General features: G+C 44.0%; 1 protein-coding gene across 1 annotated transcript in view; it reads left to right on the top strand.

Annotated features, from left to right (window-relative positions):
* The window catches only part of LOC139757884 (uncharacterized), a 237,614-nt gene that overhangs the window by 132,611 nt on the left and 81,438 nt on the right, over nt 1-23,565 (top strand). Inside the window, 7 exon segments of the mRNA XM_071678806.1 lie at nt 12,395-13,015; nt 13,276-13,887; nt 15,043-15,244; nt 15,866-16,089; nt 17,080-17,160; nt 22,150-22,307; nt 23,205-23,334. Coding sequence (XP_071534907.1) covers nt 12,395-13,015; nt 13,276-13,887; nt 15,043-15,244; nt 15,866-16,089; nt 17,080-17,160; nt 22,150-22,307; nt 23,205-23,334 — 2,028 coding nt within the window.

The following is a 23,565-nucleotide window of genomic DNA, read 5'->3' as shown; positions in this document are numbered from 1 at the left end:
AAGACTATACAATACCTACACTACACCACACAAGACTATACAATAACAGTGCTACACCACACAAGGCTATACAATAACAGTGCTACACCACACAAGACTATACAATACCTACACTACACCACACAAGACTATACAATAACAGTGCTACACCACACAAGACTATACAATAACAGTGCTACACCACACAAGACTATACAATACCTACACTACACCACACAAGACATATACAATACCAACACTAAACCACACAAGACTATACTATACCAACACTAAACCACACAAGACTATACAATACCTACACTACACCACACAAGACTATACTATACCAACACTAAACCACACAAGACTATACAATACCAACACTACACCACACAAGACTATACAATACCAACACTACACCACACAAGACTATACAATACCAACACTACACCACACAAGACATGTACAATACCAACACTAAACCACACAAGACTATACAATACCTACACTACACCACACAAGACTATACAATACCAACACTACACCACACAAGACTATACAATACCAACACTACACCACACAAGACTATACAATACCAACACTACACTACACAAGACTATACAATAACAGCACTACACCACACAAGACTATACAATAACAGCACTACACCACACAAGACTATACAATAACAGTGTTACACCACACAAGACTATACAATAACAGTGCTACACCACACAAGACTATACAATACCAACACTACACCACACAAGACTATACAGTACCTACACTACACTACACAAGACATGTACAATACCAACACTAAACCACACAAGGACTATACAATACCAGAACTATGCATTACCAATACTACACCACACTAGGACCACACAACACCACAATAGAGCCACGCTGCGAGGCCGGGAGTCGTTCTCTCACAAAGAGGCAAAGTGCAGTAGACGATCTGGTCCTTGACCTGGCTGGCTCCAGCCTTGTCAGGTGCTGGGGGTGGGTGAGTGAGTCAGAAGGCTGTGTACGATGACTGGTCTTGGCTCCCTTCCCTCCAGCTCCTCGCATTTGCCTCCATTCATACTCACAGCACCTCCTCCCCCAAGACCCCGAGGCACGGGGTTTCTCACAACCAGCAAGGCTTGCTGATATTTGTGTCAGATTGTGGTGGAACGCGATCATATTGGGCATAGGTGTATCAGAATCTATGTCAGAGAGAATATATGATATATTCTTTATGTTGACTATGAATGTTTATCCCTTATATGGTCCAGACGGCCGTTTTCTGTCGCCTGAGCTGATAGTGAAACTGGCTCGCGGAGCGCCGTAGGATTATGTGTTTATGTTGTGTACTCGCGTTGACATCTCGATTCATCTGAATCCCTCATGTTAGTCAGAGAGCGTTTGTTTCTTCAGAGGAATTGGAACGTAGGTTATAGCGATGAACGGGAGAAGTAGAATTGCATGATTCGATGCTGGGGAAAGTGGGAGGTTGAAGAGGCACCCACTTTGCGTAGACGTGGTAAAAGGACTTATTACTACTGTGATAAAAAGACGAGTCTTGCGAGTCGGTTCCTATGTCATCTTTCATCTGTACCTTAGGTGGTAAGGCTCAAGATTTATAGTGAACATAGCAATGATGAGCTTTGTCTATGACGACAAAGCATCCTAAAAACATATATCAAGGTTTGTTTGATAGGCGGTTCTGTGCCAGTGTAAAAGCCCACGCTATCGGACGTGGTTTGTGTGACTGTCATGGTCTTTCGTAGCGAAAATATATGAAAAATATTACGTGTTTTGAGTTGAGTTTCTTTTTTTTTTTCCCGTGGCACTGATGAATCTCCCGAAAATACTCCCCTCGTAATGTGTTCGTGGAAAGAATTGTGAGCGTTTCTGAGAGACTGACTATGATGTCATGTTGTTTCTCCATTCCTTGGCTCGTAGTAACCGCCAAATCTGTCGGCTGCAGCCGGATTGCGTCACCCTAACTTTACAGCTTAGAGGAAAATCACAGACGTGTATTGACGTAGTGACGTTGCGCCTCTGTACAGACGTAACGGGTGACCCCAGGTGACGTTGTGACTCTGTACAGACGTAACGGGTGACCCCAGGTGACGTTGCGCCTCTGTATAGACGTAACGGGTTACCCCAGGTGAAGTTGCGCCTCTGTACAGACGGTAACAGGTGACCCCCTAGCGAAGCTGTGCTTCTGGCAACAGTGATGATCGTTAAGCAATAGCCACTTGACTACTCCGTCACTCCTGCTGCGACAGTGTCGTAAAAACTTTTGGCCCACTCCATCACCCCTGCTGCAGTTGTGTTATTAATATCTCCTGACCTCCTCCATCACCCCTGCTGTAGTGGTGTTATAACGACCACACTCTAAGAACGATACCATTGCACTTCCAGGCATTGAGCTTAGCTTAATTTTTGGGTTAGATGCTACTATAATAACTTTCAATTCCGTCTTACAGAATACTCAGGCCTCCAAGGGTCGCGAATATGTACACACACACAAATATATATATATATATATATATATATATATATATATATATATATATATATATATATATATATATATATATATATATATAACCACAAGAAAAATGAAACACGAGAATTTCCGAAGTGCACTTTCGTGTAATGATCACATCGTCAGGGAAGATACAAGTATGAGATAGAAGACGTAGGACAATCAGGAGTTATACAAGGAAGAGATTTAGCTAAGACGCCATAGGCTTGTTTACCAAGTAGGTAAGAGTAATGTGTGGAAAAGAAAATAGTGTGGTTGAGAGAGCAGAAGAGGGTGTGTTAAATTGGTCTGGAAATATGGAGAGAATGAGTGAGGAAATGTTGAAAAGAGGATATTTGTGTCAGAAATGGAGGGAACAAGGAGAAGCAGTGACCAAATGGGAGATGAAGGATATAATTCAAAAGATTTTGAGTAGTTGGGGCCTGAACAAGCAGGAGGGTGAAAGGCGTGCACGGGATACAGTGAATTGGAACGATATGGTATATCGGAGTCGACGTGTAGTCATTGGACTGAACCAGGGTATGTGAAGCAATTGGGATAAACCATGGAAAGGTCTGTGGGGCATGGATGTCGATGGGGAGCTGTGGTTTCGGTGCATTACACATGACAGATAGAGAACTGATGTTAGCGAAAGCGACCTTTCTCAGTCGTCTGTTCCTCGCGCTGTATCTCTATCGCGTGAAACGGCGATCAATAATAAAACAATATATATATATATATATATATATATATATATATATATATATATATATATATATATATATATATATATAATGTTATTCATAATTACTCCATGACCTTCTTAAAGGTTCCTGCCGCTCAAGGCTGCGCCTTTTTCAATAGCAGGGAAGTTTAGGCTCCATTGAAGTGAGAAGGTCTTTGACGAGACTGTACTCTCAATGATACAGCCTCTCTAAAGGTGGCTTCTCACTCGCGGTGTAACCTCGAGCAGGCGGAGTCCGGTAACACACACAAACACACACACACACACACACATATATATATATATATATATATATATATATATATATATATATATATATATATATATATATATATATATATATATGATATACACTCATATGAGGACACAGAGTTTAACGTCACCGTCTTGGCACATATTGAGGCGTGGGACAGAAATAAGCATTATGCCACCAGCGAGGCCAGCCGAGCTGACACCAACAGTGAGGGAGGGAGTGAGGGAGGGAGTGAGGGAGGTATACAGCAAGTGGCACTATATATAGTCACGCCACAGGAGAGGAGGACGCATTGTGTCTGCCAATTGTATACAGGAACCTTCCTTCACATACGATTGTTGTCCTTATACACACACACACACACACACACACACACACATTCTCTCTCTCTCTCTCTCTCTCTCTCTCTCTCTCTCTCTCTCTCTCTCTCTCTCTCTCTCTCTCTCTCTCTCCTCTTTGCTGTTCCCTCCAGGAATCATCCTACAAATTTTAAATCATGGTCTAGAGTCATTCGATTATCAACTTGGCCCGAAAAATGCCCCCATGAAATGCATTGTAAATCATTCTATTTTGGAGCCATGAAAAGAATACATCGGGAAATCAGTACTTGGAACAGTACACAAGTAATCTTAAAAGTATCTTAAGTTAATAAGTTGGTATTTGTCGTGGTGTAGTTGCCACTTATACAGCAATGTGTGTGTGTGTGTGTGTGTGTGTGTGTGTGTGACTGGGTTCACTCGTAACAAGTTCACTGTAATAGACGTTGATTGCAGAATATGAGACATCATTTGTACCCTTCCGTGTCTCACTCGCTCATATGACCACATTTTGAGGTCACGATTCAGTTCTAGTCTTCATGTTTATCCTAAGTATTAAATATAGACTGGAGAGGGTCCAGGTAGAGGCCATAAAGATTACTATCTCTCCTAAAGATTAAGGGAAGCAAGATGATTTAAAGGTACTTATAAGATGACTCAAAGGAAATTATAAGATGACTTAAAGGAACTTATAAGATGACTTAAAGGAACCTTTAAAATGACTTAAAGGAACTTATAAGATGACTTAAAGGAATTATAAGATGACTTAAAGGAACTTGTAAGATGACTCAAAGGAACTTATGACTTAAAGGAATCATAAGATGACTTAAAGTAACTTATAAGATGATCTAAAGGAACTTTAAGGATCTCAGATTATCATCCTTGTGAAGGCTCCGTGGTCACTTTAAACAGTTTTAAGTTACTCACAACACTGAGAGCGTAACAGTGATCTTGCTAAAGTGACAACAACGGGCCGAAGCTTACAGCAGTGAAACTTTTGTGTAGAGAAAAAACTTTCTTCGCGAATACGGACACTGACTGACTGTCGTCAGGAGTGACCCGCTGACAGATGTCGTACGTGCTGATGCGAGTGACTCACTCAGGAGAGGCCAGACGGTCAGCTCCGGTCAGTAGTTTGGTGATGATTAGGGGGAATAGATTGGGAGCCTCGGTGGCTCTCGGCCAATAGGGATTCACGTTCCTTTCTCTCTCTCTCTCTCTCTCTCTCTCTCTCTCTCTCTCTCTCTCTCTCTCTCTCTCTCTCTCTCTCTCTCTCTCTCTCTCTCTCTTCTCTATTTTTTTTTTTTTTTTTAGAAAACACAGAAGTGTCAGCAAGACTGTAAATATGTTTCTCTGTAAAACACACACACACACACAAAAAGGAAGGAATATACATACGAATATCCAGAAAGGAATACATAATCATACACACGAAAACATACATATGGACAATTACAGACACGTCCAAATTCCTACGCTCACACATACAGAGACTCAGGCACACAGACGTGCCTCACACAGACTCAGGTATACAGACGTGCCTCACACAGACTCAGGTACACAGACGTGTCTCACACAGACTCAGGTACACAGACGTGCCTCACACAGACTCAGGTACACGGACGTGCCTCACACAGACTCAGGTACACAGACGTGCCTCACACAGACTCAGGTACACAGACGTGTCTCACACAGACTCAGGTACACAGACGTGTCTCACACAGACTCAGGTACACAGACGTGCCTCACACAGACTCAGGTACACAGACGTGCCTCACACAGACTCAGGTACACAAACGTGCCTCACACAGACCCAGGTACACAGACGTGCTCCACACAGACTCAGGTACACAGACGTGCCTCACACAGACTCAGGTACACGGACGTGCCTCACACAGACTCAGGTACACAGACGTGCCTCACACAGACTCAGGTACACAGACGTGTCTCACACAGACTCAGGTACACAGTCGTGTCTCACACAGACTCAGGTACACAGACGTGCCTCACACAGACTCAGGTACACAGACGTGCCTCACACAGACTCAGGTACACAAACGTGCCTCACACAGACCCAGGTACACAGACGTGCTCCACACAGACTCAGGTACACAGACGTGCCTCACACAGACTCAGGTACACAGACGTGCCTCACACAGACTCAGGTACACAGACGTGCCTCACACAGACCCAGGTACACAGACGTGCCTCACACAGACTCAGGGTACACAAACGTGCCTCACACAGACCCAGGTACACAGACGTGCTCCACACAGACTCAGGTACACAGACGTGCCTCACACAGACTCAGGTACACAGACGTGCTCCACACAGACTCAGGTACACAGATGTGCCTCACGCAGACCTAGGTACACAGACGTGCCTCACACAGACTCAGGTAAACAGACGTGCCCCACACAGACCCAGGTACACAGACGTGCCCCACACAGACTCAGGTAAACAGACGTGCCTCAGGCCATTCACTCGTTTTTCCCAGGTTTCTGTAGTAAACACTTGTTGGAGCAGCCAACAGTGGGGCTGGCTGGGTGCCTAATCCCCCCACACCGCCTGTGGATCCCGTTCGCTTTAGAATGTCGAATCGTATTTACATTCACTTCATCTCTACTTCGTCCAAGGAGAAATTTCACCCAGTTCTTCGTCGACCTTAAATAATGAGTCAGGATGTGTCGTAGTCGAAGCTGAATGTATGCGTACTAAAGGGGGGGGGAGGAGATTGCTGCGGGGGGAGGGGGGGGGGAGATTTGGCACCTGAGACAGCGTCACGGTTTGGACCAGGGTCGCTGGGTTGGTGGACCCGGACGGGGCGTCATTCTGGGTCCGGTAGTGCACAGGTGAACATCTCGGGGTCATGATGGTGTCATGACCTGACCTGACCTCCCCCCCCCCATCTCAGGTCACCCGCGGACGATCATGTTCTCGTGGCTATGGCGTAAGTTGACGTGGAAAGCGTATATATATATATATATATATTAATTTTTTCTTTATTTTCTTAATGGGTTTGTACTCATATAGATCATTCGTGAAGATTATTTTTTTCTCTTATAGAAATTTTGCGAATAGTGGTATGTGATGTGGTACGTGTTGTGTAGGGGAAGCAGCGAGTGTGAGTGTCATGGCTGCTTAAGACGCAGGAATTGTTGATGTGGCGTTGTGTTGGTTGACGGGGGTAGTGTTCCCCAGCAACAAGGGGTGGCTTGAGGGGTACTTCCCCTGGCGTTGTGTTGGTTGACGGGGGTAGTGTATAACCCCCCATCAACCCCTCATGTGTTCCCCAGCAACAAGAGTGTGTGGGGCGGTTCCTCCGTCCCTTCCTGTAGTGTGTGTTACCCCAGGTCCTGACCCGCCCTCCAAGCCCAGGTCCCACCCACGGGGGCAAGACCGTCCATATCTAATATGATCGAGTCTTCCGCTGGTTTCCTCCGTTTTTCCTGCCAGACGTGTTGTTTCTGAACATGGTAAACGTATGGCAGGATTTACATAATGAAGCAAAACGTAAGGTGAGAAAAATCGAAAGTAAAAGCAACAGAAAACTGGTTAATGTTAAATATGAATTGGTCTTCAATAAACAGTGTATTAAAAAGATTTTGCTTGCTTACACACACACACATTATATATATATATATATATATATATATATATATATATATATATATATATATATATATATATATATATATATATTCAAAGTAATTTCACGTGAATTGTCATTCATGCTTATAGATTCAAGATCAGTTATATTCGTGGATAGCAATTTATAATCCACGTTAAGCCATGATGCTGGATAACTCACTTATTATATAATATCCTAAAGCCAGGCGAAATGTTACAGTGAGGTCAGCATTATGTCATGGGTAATGACTTTACGTACATACATTACAGTTGTGTAGGACCTGATGCATCCTCCATAGCCAGTTCTTTATCTCGACTGTTGTTGTAAATAAACGTATCTGCGGCGTAAAAATTCTTATGTGGTCACCACTGATGAGTAATAGCTATCTAGCTAATCATCTTAATCACCTTGATTGATTAATGTGGACTAGGCCAGCCTCTCTCACTGAATAGTGCAGATTTTTTTTTCCCGCCAGTGTTGATAATGCAGATTTATTCACTCACTGTTATTAAATGAGACAGATTTATTCAGTCAGGGTTACTGAGTAATACAGATGTGTCCAGTTAGTGTTAATGAGTAATGATGATTTACTCAGTCACTGGTTACTGAGTAATACAGATGTGTCCAGTCAGTGTTAATGAGTAATGATGATTTACTCAGTCACTGGTTACTGAGTAATACAGATGTGTCCAGTCAGTGTTAATGAGTAATGATGATTTACTCAGTCACTGGTTACTGAGTAATACAGATGTGTCCAGTCAGTGTTAATGAGTAATGATGATTTACTCAGTCAGTGTTTACTGAGTAATACAGATTTGTCCAGTCTTTGCTACTGAGTAATTCTGATAATTCCAGTCAGTGTTAATGAGCCATACAGATTCATCCAGTTACTAATACTGAATAATACAGATTTACCCAGTTAGTGTCACTGAATGATTCGTATTTATCCAGTTACTGTTACAGAATGATAGAGTGAATCTCATTCAGAAACTGTAACCATATTTACTGAATCTGTTGATTGGTTTCATATCGTAATACTCTCTCCACTGGAATGCTGATATTCTTTCCAGTGGAACTGTTAGCAATCCTAGCCGGTGGAACTTAACATTTTGTATAGTGGAAGTGTTACCACCTTCCAGTGGAACTGTTAACAATCCTGGCCATTGGAACTGTTGATAATCCTGTTCAGTGGAACTGTTAATATTCTGTTCATTGGAAGTGTTAGCAATCTTTCCCAGTGGAACTGTTAACAGTCCAGTGGACGAAATGTTTTGTTCAGCTTTCTTATCCAGTTCGGTTGGAGAGTCGCCAGAGCCGGGTGGAGGTGGGAGCGACTGCCAAAGTTTTTTTTTCTCTACAGTTCGCGTAGTAAAGGGTTGGGGTGTGTGGGGCCCCTGGGGTGGGACCCCCTATAGAGAGACCCAAGGAGTGGGGCCCCTGGGTGGGAACCCCCTATAGAGGGATGTTAGGGTGGCCCCACGGGGTGGGACTCCCTATAGAGGGATCCTAGTGTGGCCCCACGGGGTGGGACTCCCTATAGAGGGATCCTAGGGTGGCCCCACGGGGTGGGACGCTATAAGTGGGACCCAGGAGATGGGACCCCATGAGATTGGACCCCCAGGGGTGAAGCCATCTGAGAGGGGACCAGTACTGGTGGAACCCATGGTCTGTGACCCAAAGAGATGGGACCCACAAGGGAGGATGGGACATCCCCGTGATGGGGTCCCGTGAGGATAGGACCAACGAAGCAGGAGGACCCCACTCCCTCACCCCCCGGGGTAAGACTTCCCAGTGTGAGGATTCCAGTAGTAGGATTTTGGAGTCAGACCACTGGACGGCATCCCTGGGGTCGACCCCTTCTGCAGTGGGTTTCCCTGGGATGGGACAGCCCAAGGGAGGGACCTCCGTGGATGGGACCACCGGGGGATAGACTTCTTTGGCTGGGGACGACCCCCGACCCTTTGACTGGGACTTCTTGGGATAGGACTCCCCGGGGTTGGATCCCCTGGGGTTAGACCTCTTAGGGATAGACCTCACCTGAGGATGGACTGTTTGGGATGGGATCCCCTTTGGGTGGAATGCCCCTCCGGAAGGACCCTCTTAGGTGGGGCCCCCCATCATGGGGGGGACTCCCCTGGGGGGATACCTTCGGGTGGAAAACCCCCCCCCCCCCCCCTGGGGTGAGACCTACTTAGATGGCGCCCCACATGTATGAAAACCCTGTTGTGTGACTCCCTGATGTTGGACCTTCTGGGGTGGGAACCATTGACTTGCCCCCCCCCCCCCCCCCCCAGGTTAGGCACCCCATTAGGTAGATAGATAGATAGAGAGAGAGAGAGAGAGAGAGAGAGAGAGAGAGAGAGAGAGAGAGAGAGAGAGAGAGAGAGAGAGAGAGAGAGAGCTAGTGGCTGAGGTAGAGGGAAGGAGGGTTGGCAGGTTGCGTACAGTGTATAGAGTATAGAGCCAGGGCAGAGCCAGGCCAAGGCAGGGCAGGGCAGTAGAGCAGTGAGGGGAGGGCGCGAGAGAGGGCGACCGTTGGGGTAGATCAGAAAATAGCCTGAGGTAGTAGGGTGGCTGGGTGGCTGCTGACGCTCATCTGGCTCACTGCCACGTTATGACTATCACACATCTCCCCCTCTCCGTCTAGACGCACCACAGGGTGGGGGCTGGCGGCCGAGGAGCTCAGCTAGCTAGGGGCTGGGTGGGTGAGTCTTAAGTGGCTGGGAGAATGTGGGTGTTGGTTTGATGGAGGGGGTGATGTTAGCTGGCTGGGAGGGAGGAGATGTTAGCTGGCTGGGAGGGAGGAGATGTTAGCTGGCTGTGAGGGGGAGATGTTAACTGGCTGGGAGAGGGAGATGTTATCTGGCTGGGAAGGGGAAATATTAACCTGCTGGGAGGAGGAGATGTTAGCTGGCTTGGAGGGGGAGATGTTAGCTGGCTGGGAGGGGGAGATGTTAGCTGGCTGGGAGGGGGAGATGTTAGCTGGCTGTGAGGGGGAGATGTTAGCTGGCTGGGAGGGGGAAATGTTAGCTGGCTGGGAAGGGGAGATGTTAGCTGGCTGGGAAGGGGAGATGTTAGCTGGCTGGGAGGGGGAAATGTTAGCTGGCTGGGAGGGGAAGAGGTAGATGCGATGAGATGTTATCCATCAGGGTAGCGGAAGATGTTATCCTCCCACGAGGGATGAAAGTCGAGATATTGGAGGGTCATGATGTTACCTGGTCAGCAGATGACGTTACGTGGCTCAGCTGGGAGTGAACTCTTACCATGTACGATTACTGAAAGGATAAAGGATAGTTAGGTGGCTGGAAGAAGGATAGGATGTAGTTGCTTTGATAGGATAGATGCTGGATGATGAGCATTGGAGACGTTAGCTGTTGGGTAGGGAGTAGATATTGATCGGCTTGTTTGGAGGGCGAGATCTACTTTTGTTCTGGGGAGATAGATGTTGGTTGGTTGTGAGGGAGAGATGTGAGTTAGGCGAGTGAGTGTGATGTTTGATGACTGAGAGAGTATTCAGTTCACTGGTTGAGGGAGAGCAATGTTAACTGGTTGGAGACATGTGACCTGGCTCGGAGGGGCTTTGTTAGATGGCAAGGAAGGAAAGATGTGAATCGTTAGGGTAGGGGAAGTGTTAGCTGGATAGGGAGGGAAGAGTGGAACAAAGGGATGGAGAATGGTGTTAACTGGAAGCACAGACGGGGGTTTTCACCGATTGATTGATTGAGAGAGAAAGAGAAGGAGAGATAGATAGATAGATAGATAGATAGATAGAAAAAGAGAGAGAGAGAGAGAGAGAGAGAGAGAGAGAGAGAGAGAGAGAGAGAGAGAGAGAGAGAGAGAGAGAGAGAGAGAGAGATTGACGGGTCGATTAGGATAAAGAGATGTTTGTTGGTTTGCTTGAGAGGGAGAGTTGTTTGTTGGTTGGGTTGAGAGGGAGAGTAGTTTGTTGGTTGGGTTGAGAGGGAGAGATGTTTGTTGGTTGGGTTTGGAGAGGAGAGATGTTTACTTGGTCGGTCGGGACGTGGTAATAGTGGGGGTGTGTGTAAGAAATGGGAGTTGTTGGCAGGTTGAAATAAGTAGAGAAAGTGGCGGCAGTGGATAGACTGAAGTACAGTCTACTTGGGTGTGTTGAAGATGGCAAGAGAATCTACTACAAGGGATTACGTCAAGTACACATGGATCATTGGTCCGGCGCGAAGAGACAAGAAACAGCTGAATTGATCTTTTTAAGTAAAGGGAAAAAAATGGTTGTTAACTTGGATGGCTTTGTGGTGGATGATGTTCAAATGAAACGTGAAAAAGTAAACGAGACATCTTACCAAAATATTATGTTTGGACAGTTACATGTGCCAGAGTTACTTACTTTGATAAGCATTATTGCTAGTACAGATGATGCCTCCTATATTGTCTCTGCAGTACGCATGTTGTATTACAAGTGCCTTTGTGATTACAGCAAGGGTGTTGTATTACAGGTGTAACTGTCATTACAGGATTCATGTATTCAGGTGTCACTGTTAGTATTCATACAGGTGTTACATCAAGCATGTTGCGTTATGAGTGTCACAGTAAGCATGTTGCATTACAGGTGTCGCTTTCATAATCTATATATTAGGCATGATGCTTTGTGTTTTCCACCAAAAAAAATATTCACTGGGCAAACATGAGCTCGTTCCCAGCATGTGTTATCATAGCTAGAATGTAAATATTTTTCTTCTTTTTGCATATATACTACGTATCAAAATCTCATGTCACGATAGTATGTCTTATTTTGTTTGTTATGATGATATGATCTTGTCACTCAGTGGTATGTATCGAAGGACATTCATGTGTAGAAGTCGTAGTGTCGAATTCATATGTAGATTTTCAGTACATATTACTTTAGCTGTGAAAGATTTATTTCAAGTAGGTGTAAACATACACAAGATCGTTAATGACCTGTGTTCTGCAGCACGCAAAGACAAGCCCAGAGGGGAGCCGCCGAAGGTCATCGAACCGCTGGAGCCACTGAAGGTCAAGCATGGCTCCAAGGTGGTGCTGGAGGCGACGGTCAAGGGCCGACCCACACCCCGGGTGCTGTGGTACCACCTCGACAGGGAGGTGGTGCCGTCTCAAGAATTCGTCCAGGAATTTGACGCCACCACAGGACGCGCCGCCCTCACCATCAGTGAGGTCTTCATTGATGACCAGGGGCTCTACCGGTGCGTTGCTATCAACCAACACGGTCAAGATGAAACAGCTTCTTACGTTACTGTCGAAGATATAGAGATGCTGGAGAAGTGTGAATTGCGTCAGGCACCGCGAATCACACGTCCCCTAGAGGCACAAATAGTCAAAACACCCTCTTCCCTTGACATGCTTGCCCGATATGAAGCATTCCCACCACCCACCATCAAGTGGTACCATCAGGGCAAAGAATTAAAGCCGTCACGAGATTATGTAATCGAACACATCGACGACGAAACGACCCTCCATATCGAGGAGGTGTTCGAGGACGACAGTGGAGAATACGAAGTCAAAGTCTTCAACGAAGTTGGAGAAGCTAGATCCGTCGCTACAGTTATTGTAACACGTGAGTTGATATTTCTGAGTTTGCTGGAAAACTTTGGAGCCTGATTTTTTCTTTCTCTCAGAGGCAAAGTCTCAGTAATTCTATAACTGTTGAGTTCGTAATATTTTTGGCTTTACTTGGAAAGATATTGTAGCTTCAGTCTTGATAACGCTCTTTTATCATGATTACTTTCAGTAATGCAACAATATTTTAGCGATTTGTCTTATTTTCATGTTTTATGGTAACTTTCTTTCGTCATGATTGCTTTCCCCCGCTCACAGAACCCGAAGAGGTCATTGAAATGGAACCTCCAAAGTTCATCAAGCCGTTGCAGCCTCAGATTGTACCAGAGGGAGAAGTGGCCATCCTGGAAGCCGAAGTTACGGCTAAACCAGAGGCCGAGTTCACGTGGTTCAGACATGGCCAGAAGATAACAGCCGACGAGGAACTTGAAGTCCATATAACCAGCGGTGATAACAAGACTTCCCTCGTCCTCGGGGAACTGTTTGAGGATGATTCAGGCGACTACTCAGTCACTGCTGAAAACCCCGTTGGTCGCGCCACCTCGTCCGCCACACTGCTGGTGGAAGGTGAGGATGTTGAAGAGGCCGAACCACCTGCATTCAACCCTCCCCTGACGCCCATCCGCGTCATGGATGGCGAGGAGGTACGCTTCTCGTGCAAGGTGACTGGGAAACCTACGCCCAAGTTGACCTGGTTCCAGAATGGTCGACCCATCGGCCATCAGCGAGAGGTCAGGCTGACACAGACTCCCGAAGGTCGAGCTGGTCTTCAGATCGTGGAAGTGTTCCCTGAAGACGCAGGAGACTACACATGTATTGCCAGGAACAAGGCGGGAGAGGCAAGGACGACCGCTAATCTGGCTGTAGAATGTAAGTAAACAAGAGACTTTATTTTCTTGGTAAAATGATCGATTCTGTTGGGTTCTTGGAAGGTCCGTTTGACGCACTATTCCAGTTCAATTTCTCAGCTTCTATTGAAAACCTTTTAGCTATTTTAGGTTTCTAGGTATTTGCAGTGATTGTACTTTCTAAGCACCAACCATTTTTTTTTTTAGAACATACCATTCATTCGTTGTCACCAACACAGTACTCCATGAAATGTTCAGTAAAAGCTTTCTGATTTCTCGATATTTTTAACCTCTTATATAAACAGGCATCACTACTTGACTGTACACACGATCCTGCATTCCCATAAACTCAACTTCGCAAGTGATTCCATGCACGATATTTTGGGCAAGTTTATTAGAATTTAGCTACAACTAATATGTTGCAGGTAACATCTTTATGAAAGCACTCACATGCATCCTCCACAGTCCATTGAACGTTGATAGGGTATTTAGGGACCAAATGTATTAAGTTGTTAGTAGAAGAGAAGTGCACTGGAAAGAAACAGTGATGTGTTGCTATAAGACACGAGTATATAACTCACTTTCATGAGACTGATTTAGTTAGAAACCCCTCACCTGGATATCCCTGAGCATATATAATAGCTGTCTGTATTGTGAGTTAATGATTGAGTAATGTATTGAACAAGTTAACTCATACTGCAATTAATCCTCATTATCCTTACGATTGGGTGATGAGTATCGGAGAGATGCGTCATATTTGATACACAAACAGTGTACATACGATAATGATATCAAAGCCAACATGAGGATTGTGCTATATTCATTCAACGAAATAACGTCAGTTTTGAGAAAAATCAGATGTTTTTTCAGGTTTACGTTTGAGCTAATGTGTTTTCCTCTCACCTTGTACACTATCAGCCCAGGAATAAGAATGTAGAAAGATACTTATAAAAACTTAGGTTCTGCAGACTTGACCTTGAATGACGTAGTCGTCTTTGCGAACGACCTTAAATGCCAAGGTTCAAGTATCATCTACCCTCTGTTTAATCCCCATTCTTTGAAGAAGTGCTTTACCTTAGATGAAGTTTAACAAGGGGTTCCATGAATTTTTCTGTTTCGCATTCTGTACTATGAAGGAAGGCCAGTTTATTGATGAGAAAACGTTTTATCATTGCAGCTTATGAGTACCAGCCAGATTCTGAGGCTGCAACAACAACTTCAGTATCCGATAAGATTGTCATGTCAGGCCCGCCGTCCGAGGAAGAGACTCCCGAGATCGAGAAAGACACGGAATCCGACACCTCCGAGGCCGGCTCCTCGCCCTACTTCGTCAACAGACTGGAGCAGACGATCGAGGTGGTCGAAGGCTCTACCGTCAGGTAAGTGTCTACCACACGACCTGCAGGTCCATCTACCCCGACCCTCAGGTCCCATTTATCACGACCTTCAGGTCCCATTTATCACGACCTTCAGGTCCCATTTACGGCAAACCTCAGTTCCATTTACCGCGACCCTTAGATCCATTTACCGCGACCTTCAGTTCTCATTTACCACGACTGCAACACTCTTTAAGTTAGTACATTGATTATGAAAGAAAATCCCAGGGTAATACAAGATTATTATAATATACGTTAATGGTCACTAATACTTACGCTAATGGTCACTAATACATCTTATGTGATAGAAGTATTTGCAGTCATTATGGCTTTGAAAATATACTGATGGTGGAATACTATATTTCCTGATAAGTAAAGACAAAGCAGAGAATATGTAATCACTCGTTAGTAATTGGCATGAAGTGGGTACTAGGTCTAACGAGAGAAATGGTTGGGCTAGCCTGATTAAGCATCATCAGCTATACTTTGAATATCTCAACAATAGTGATGCATGAGACATTCTTATTGTAGAATGAGGTGAATAGAGTGAAGATGGCCGCCATGACATTTGATAAAGTCCTACATTTGAGTAACCAGTCCACTTTACTTCGCCCCCCTCCACAGAATGTTGCCGAAGGTTGAGGGGTACCCACGGCCGACGGTCAAGTGGTACGCAGATGGTACCCCGGTGGAGGTGACGGAAGTCCTCACTCTCGAGACTTACGAGGACGGCACGGAGGCACTGACCATCCCCCACACGACCCTGGATGACTGTGGGGAGTACGTGTGTGAAGCCATGAACAGGAATGGTGTTGATACGACTGTGACAACCCTGGTCGTCCTCCCTGGTATGACTTACAGCTTTATCCTCTCATTCTGTATTACAACTTTAAAATTTTTTTATATTAGTCTTTAAATATATCTTTTTTTCTAATTTTATCTCCTGAAGACTTGAGGTGTGTTGTTTTCTTTCTGCAGAGCAGTTCAGAGTAAATTAAATTTGTTATTTATTAAAGTAACTGAAAATAATTATTTTATCTTATTTATTCTTCTAAATATTTCGCATCTCTCAAGTTTATTACGTAGACTACAGGTTCAGTGTTCTATAGTTTTCATTTTGTATTGGACTCAGTGAGATATAAAGTATCTTTTCATCTTTCGTTGATGAGGTGAAACTTTGAAGTAAAAGAAAAAAATATTGACTTTATTAACTCTGACGTTGCTAATCATATGTGGAAACAGCAATGCAAAAGTGCATTTTTGCATATCTGATTCCCATTTTCTTTCAGGCTTTTCCCAACGACAACTTGAGTTCCAAACGCCATTTCTGGGAGATCTTAGAGTCATCCATCTTTACTTCTCTTTACAATCACTCTCTGACATCTGCATCGTAACATTCACACTGCTACTAACCCATGGTCTTAATGTAGCATATATATATGTTTTGGCATCATTTAGCTGTCATGAAATCACACAGGCCTCCACGAGGAAATCTTTTTCAGGCATTATTTACCTCCATTGCTTAATAGTTGTTTGCTTGCAGCTCCGACGGCCGAAGGGATCTCTTGTTAATTTTTCACAATAGCATTACCAGTCATGAGAATAATTTGGATTAGCTTTTATGATTCATGATATGAAACGTAGAAAACTTGCTTCTTTTTTCTTCATTATGCTTACATCCATCAGTCTATTTCTTTTTTTGGGAAAGCTTTTAAGTTTCTTGCTTTCAGTTTTTTTTTAAAAAAAAGACTCAGTAAAAAGTGATTCATTTGAAAATTTACCTTCTCTTTCACGTGGATTGTTTTTTCTTTGTATCTGCAATGCGACGTCTTCCACAGAACACACGGAGGACACCTCAAAGATCTATCGCAAGCCGGAATGGGTGACGCGAATGGAGGAGCTCAAGCAGGCTATGACAGGTATAGTGGAGCGCTCCCGTGCACGTAGGATTGGATCTCGGCTTCAAAAGACCCGGGCCTTGGATCCATCAAACTTGCCAGTCTTGCAGCACCCCCAGCCTGTATTGCAAACCTCCCCGCCTGTGTCGCAGTCTCCCTTGCCTGTGACATCAACCATTTTGCAGTCTTCCATTCCCGCATCCCCTCCATCCATGCCGCTGACGTCCACACCAAAGCAGCGAAAGCTTTTACAAAGTTCCCTCCCTGTAACGTGTTGTGTGTCTTTGCCATCTAAAACATCCGTAGACGCTCAGTATAGTAGTCGTGTGTTTTGTGCTTTGGTTGGCAGTGTTACGAGTACCTCGGTCAAGAGCATGTCTGTAGACAGTCTTGGACGGCCCTCAGTCCTACACGACCCTTCATGCATGAGCAGTCGAGACACCATCTCTGAATGTGAAGCTGAGTATGGCTCTCAGACTGATACAGAGGGCCAGAGTGATTCTCAGCTCAACGAGCCCCAGAGTGATCGCTTAGCTCACCTTGAAGTGGCGAGCTCTTTGTCTATTGGTGATCTCTCGATGGGCAGCGATTCAGTCTTCATTTCCGAGACTGACACCACGAGTGATGGGATGAGTCGTCGCCAGAGTGATCACACAATCAATCCAGTTTACGTTGCTGAAGATCAGGAGAGTCTCAATATGTCTAAATCCTCACTTCTTAGCCCAAACACGAAGCACGTTCACTTCAAATTTGATGCCGACACTTCCAGCACTATGTCTGAGGATGAACATCAGGCTGCGTCACCCAACTTTGCTCAAGCCGTAATGTCCAATTACCTGAGTTCGCACCGCAATTCAATATCTCAGGTGATTGAAGCTCTAAGTTCACTCGCACAGGCTGACATCACTGCAGAAATAGAGATGACAATTGAACAAAATAAAAAGGAAAAGGGAAGTGGCCATCTTCACGAGGCAGCTGTGGCTGATAGTGTTATTTCCCCACGACTGGAATCATCAGCCATTCCAGTCATCGAAATTACTGAACCACCAACAGATATTTCTGAGCAATTATCAGAATTCAAAGAATCCCCTCAAGATAGATTGCATGAAGAGAGTTCACAAGAAGTGGAAAAAACAGACGAACAGAAATTGGTAATTGTTGAAGAATCAGATTTCCCAGTTGAACACGACCCTACTGTCAAAGGCAGATCTGTTGGTAAAGCTAGAGGCTCACTAAGACATAAAACGGAAACGTTAGAACAAGTGAGTAAGTCAGATCTCGCACCAGCAGAGGCATTTAGACAGGCAGAAGTTGAAGAAAGCAAAAAGCATGCAACTTCCCAAGCATCAACTGTGAAAACCTCTCTGGTGGATAAAACTAAAGAACAGAAGATAGTCACTAATCCTGTACCTAAGATACAACGCAAGTCTATATTAAAGAATACAGGAAGCAAGTCTAAAACTGTAACTTCCCAAGCTCAGGAAAGTTCCTTTGAATACTCCAGAGAAGGGATTAAAACCACTCGACAGCTAACACCGACGCCGAGAAGAAAACCAATACTAAAGAAGAAGGAGACTATGGTGTCTTCATCCTCCATTAAACCCACTGGTGAGAAGGAGTCAATTTCGGGTAAGAAGTTGTCACCTCGGACAGAAGGAGGAACGAAGGAAGACATTACAAGAGTATCCAGAAGCAACTCGAATAAATGCAGCTGCAAGTCAACGGAACAGTTACAAGGATACACAAAGTCTCGGACTCCAGGTAGCAGTGCTCGAGAAAGGTTTAAAGTCTCAAGTGAAGCTAAGATTGAAGGGACAAAATTGAGTGAAAGAGTTGGTACTTCTGGCAGTTCACAGTCACCGAGAGCTCAAGTCTCAAGAAGATCTGTAAGTTTACCAACTACTCCTGTTCCAGTTAGAAAAGAACGTCCTTCACCTCCAAGTGAGCTCCCTCTGGACATATCTTATGAATCATCGTCAGAAAGTCTAAGGGACTCTAAGACTCCAAGGGTTGGATGGCCCTATGACTCCTCTCCAACTTCCCACAAACAAACACATAAGTCTTCTCCTGGAAGTGAGGAAAGGCTCAGCAAAGTCCCCAAATCACCTTCAAGAGAGCATTCATTTGACAGTCCGATGGGAAGTCCTAAGAGAAATGTTTGGAGTGAGCCTAACTCTCCTATGTCAACGCCACAGCTCATCAGGAAAACCTTTAAGCAAATTCACGAGAACACAAAAATTCCAATGCCAGTATATCAGTACTCATCTACTGAGGACCTTGAAGATTCCAGTCCCCAAGAGTCTCCGAGGATATCCAGAGAAAAACGTCATCGAAGTTTGATCGGACCTCCAAGGGCCATGTCTGTAGACAGAGCAATGGAGCTGAATTTAAAGAAAACTAAAGAAGAAAACCCAAAGAATTCAAGGATATCGCCCAGAACTCATAGTCCACTTCCCATGTCTCCAAGGATCCAGAGTCCAACCTCAACTAGGGTTACTGGCATTGCATCAGGGAAGGCTCAAAGCCCTACACATGGTAGAATGAAAAGCCCAGTTTCTGGGAAAATGTTCAGCTCATCTCAAAGTTCCAGTGGGCTGCCAAGTCCAGGTTCAACTCCAAAGAAGATTCCAAGTCCTAGATCAACTCCAAAGCCGATAACGAGCCCGGGCTCCACACCTAAACAGAGTCCATTATCGACGCCAAAAGCCTTACGAAGTCCTTCCTCCACTCCAAAAGTGTCAAAGAGTCCAACGTCAACTCCCAAAAAGGTGTTGAGTCCTGATCAGCAAAGACCTTTCCCCACTTCCAGAGATAGTGTCAACAAAACAGGAACTCGCCCAAAGGTTCCACGCGTTGCACTCTTCCCCTCGAACGAATCGGCTGCTAAAAACGCTAAACAAAAATCAGCATCCCTTCCCAGATACCTGTCTGCCTCAGACTCTGAGGAGCACTCAAGTCCTGTAAGTAGTAGCAGAGTGAAGTCCTCCAAGTACTCCAAAAGTGGTGGTGGCATGAGGAGGGCTGATAGTCTAGAGGAGTTTCTGCTGCTTGAGAATGAATGCATGGATTAGCCACAAATATAGTAGGTAAGGTGTTTGTTTTGTTTTTGGCTTTTATTGCTGCCTGTCTTGTATTTTGAAGCAGATTGTTTGTATATGAAGAAGTTTGAGTGTTTCATGGACAAAATTAGCTATGTGCCGGAAAGTAGTTATCTACATAGATAACAATACTATCATAATACCATTACTGCCTTTTGTCAACATATGAATCATATTGGATCTTAGAATGTTCTTGTAATCGCATCAGAATTGTGAGCTTTCACATGTTGAGGGAATCCATATGTAAACAACTATTTCATTAACTGTCTGTATTCAGAAGACTACATCTCCATTTTGAATTAGATAAGTAGAATATTTTTAAGAAATCTTCATCACAAAATGTATCCAATTTATGACTGTCATCCACACCTGTGATTGCGTACACTACTTTCTGACACCCTTGATATCCCTAACATAGTCATATATCTTTCTCAGATATTCTGTCGTCGTTGTTAACTGGTTTTGTTGACATTCATCCATAACTCAATCTGTCTGTTGTTTCTATAATCTCTAATTACACTCAGTCCCATGTAGAACCTTTTAGTTCCCTTACACACACACACACACACACACACACACACACACACACACACACACACACACACACACACACACACACACAGAGCTTATGTCAAGTGTGCTAGAGTTAACCTTATCTTCTCACTCTGCTACTTTGCTGGCTTAGCTTCATTGCTAGATACGACAAATGATTCCAGACACATTCTTATTCTCAAACACGAGGTGCTGTCACTGCACACTGGTCACCTTTACTCCCCAGGCATCCTCACTGAAAATATTCCCAGCCTTACAGGAATTCAGTCACTTCACCTGAACCTCAGCGTTGTGGTCTGTCTTACTTCAATAATAATGCCATAGTCTTCATTATCAAATTTAATCAAATTTAATAGGCTTTAATAGGCTTATCAAATTTAATAGGCTTATCAAATTTAATAGGCTTATCAAATTTAATAGCCTTTTAGCCTTTCAACTTTCTTTTTTTTTTACACTCAGATCCCTCTTACCACATACTTTCTGATGAAGAGTACGAGTTACGTATCGCTGTAATTATCATTTCTGTACCTGACTGTATTTAGAGAAACTGAAATTTCACTTGAACGTTAAAGGAACTGGGACAGGTGGGCGGGCATGCAGCCATCTCTCATTTCCAAAATGTCCTCCTTCCCTTCACTTAATATGGCATCTCCATTCACTTGCATTTACTCTCCTCTCACTTTCATCTTCCCCCCTCTGTCATCTTCACTGGCTTTCGAACTCCGAAATACTTATACTCCCTAACAGCTTATAAGTCTTCTCCTCTTCACTTGGATGTAACGCTGTCTGTCTCACTCAGTATCATGGTCGTACCTTTACCCTTCCCGTCCTCCACCCACTCACATCATGAACGCAACTTCTGTCCTCTGAACACAAGCGGTTTCCATTTTGATCCATCATGGTTTAGTTGGTTTAGCCTTTCACTAACGCTGCCCCGCTCTTATCCCAGGTCGTGCCTCTGTCCATCAAACAGTTAACAGTCAGGTAATATCAAAATATGCTACAAAGGCTTTCTCCCGTATGACTACCACAGTCACCTCTGCCTCCTTGACCTTTATGCAGCTGCACAAGCATTGCATTCATTCCTCTGATACGAGACCATTTTTCATACTTCCACTCACACTGTCCAGAACCACGAAAACGTCAACCAAGAGCCCTCCTCATTATACAGGCACGATTCCCCTAACGTAGCAGTATGACTATCCTTGCCCACATGGAGTGGGATGTATCAGGTATCCATACGTGCGCTTACAAGCACTCAGGCATCAGCACATTTTAAAACACATCCTTGTGTTCTGAAAGTGTCCTTCCACCATCAGCTTACCGGATGTTAACAATGCTCTCATCTTCCTCCACACAGTTGAACATGTTAAGCCCAAATTCACGCAAGAGATTGTCGACTCACGAGTACGAGAAATGGAAACCATCACACTGACAGCCACCTTCATCGGTAATCCAAAGCCAGAGATATCTTGGTACCACAACAAAAAACTCATCCGTCAACAGGCATGCTACCAGGTATGGCATCCACTCTCCATCTAATCCTTTTCTTTGCCATTTTCTCTTATTTCCCTGATGATGGGGTTCTCCTGAACCTTTTGTCAATGTGATAACTTTTTTCTCATTTGTTTTTCGTATAGATGAGGAATCTAGATCATCCTAGAACTAAGTAATTGATCTTAGTTATGCGAGATTATGCTGTGATTATTTCTTAAGATAATGACTTGATTCATTATTTGCTTCTTGCATCACTGGGATTCCCCTGGGACATGTAAGTGCACCGTCTTGCATCCCTGGGGATCTCTCTGGGACAGACAAGTGCACCTGTGTTCACATTAATTGAAAATTCACTTTTTCGACCTAGTTTTCCTAAAGTTAGATGAAGGAAATGAATGAAGTGATAGTTTACACTTAAAACTAAGGTTCTGTTATAAGAAAATGACTTTTATGAATCATTTGAATCAGGATAAGACAATGAAAATATCATACATGTGAGTTTGCGTTGGAATTTAGTTTTTTCTTTACTTATCATAATACAAGTCTTTTGCATTTGATTTAATTAGTATGATGCATGTAGGCCTTTTTCGGTCATATACACATTTTCTCTCTTGATGTTGGTCATCAGTTGTCCTGTTATGAAGAGAGTAGATATACGTTAAGAAATAAAGATAATATTTGAAAAGACGAGTTATCTCAAGAGTCATCTCTATGCCTAGAGAGGCTAAATTGAGGCTGTAACAATGATCAAACAAGCAAACCCAACCAGCACATAGCACTGTCATCACGTTACGATACTTTATAGAAGAGTCCTTTCGTGATCTGAGTGTGATGTCCTCCAGTGTGTACTATCCCTCCATGTCTGTCCATAAGTTTAGTGAGAAACTTACGTGTTCAATTTCATTTCCCCCGCCTCAGATGAGAGTTCGCAACGACAAGGCCATTCTGACCATCGTGCAAGCCAGACCTGAATTTAAGGGAGAGTATTCATGTCGCGCTGTCAACTCTGTTGGTGAAGACTTCACCAGAGCTAACTTGGAAGTCATTGGTAAGTAGTGGTGGTTACTGGTCTGTACACCTGTCATGACCTTACAAGATATTACCATCATCATACAACACCAAGATCCCTTAAACATTATATATATATATATATATATATATATATATATATATATATATATATATATATATATATATATATATATATATATATATGAATATCTGTGCTAGTCTCTTAAGCATGATATAAAAGAACAAACTTTGCATCCAAACGTGTAAT

Source organism: Panulirus ornatus, chromosome 28 (assembly GCF_036320965.1).
Source record: "Panulirus ornatus isolate Po-2019 chromosome 28, ASM3632096v1, whole genome shotgun sequence".
Taxonomy (NCBI): Eukaryota; Metazoa; Arthropoda; class Malacostraca; order Decapoda; family Palinuridae; genus Panulirus; species Panulirus ornatus.
The sequence above is the reverse complement of the archived record's forward strand: the minus strand, read 5'-3'. Positions and strand labels throughout refer to the sequence as shown.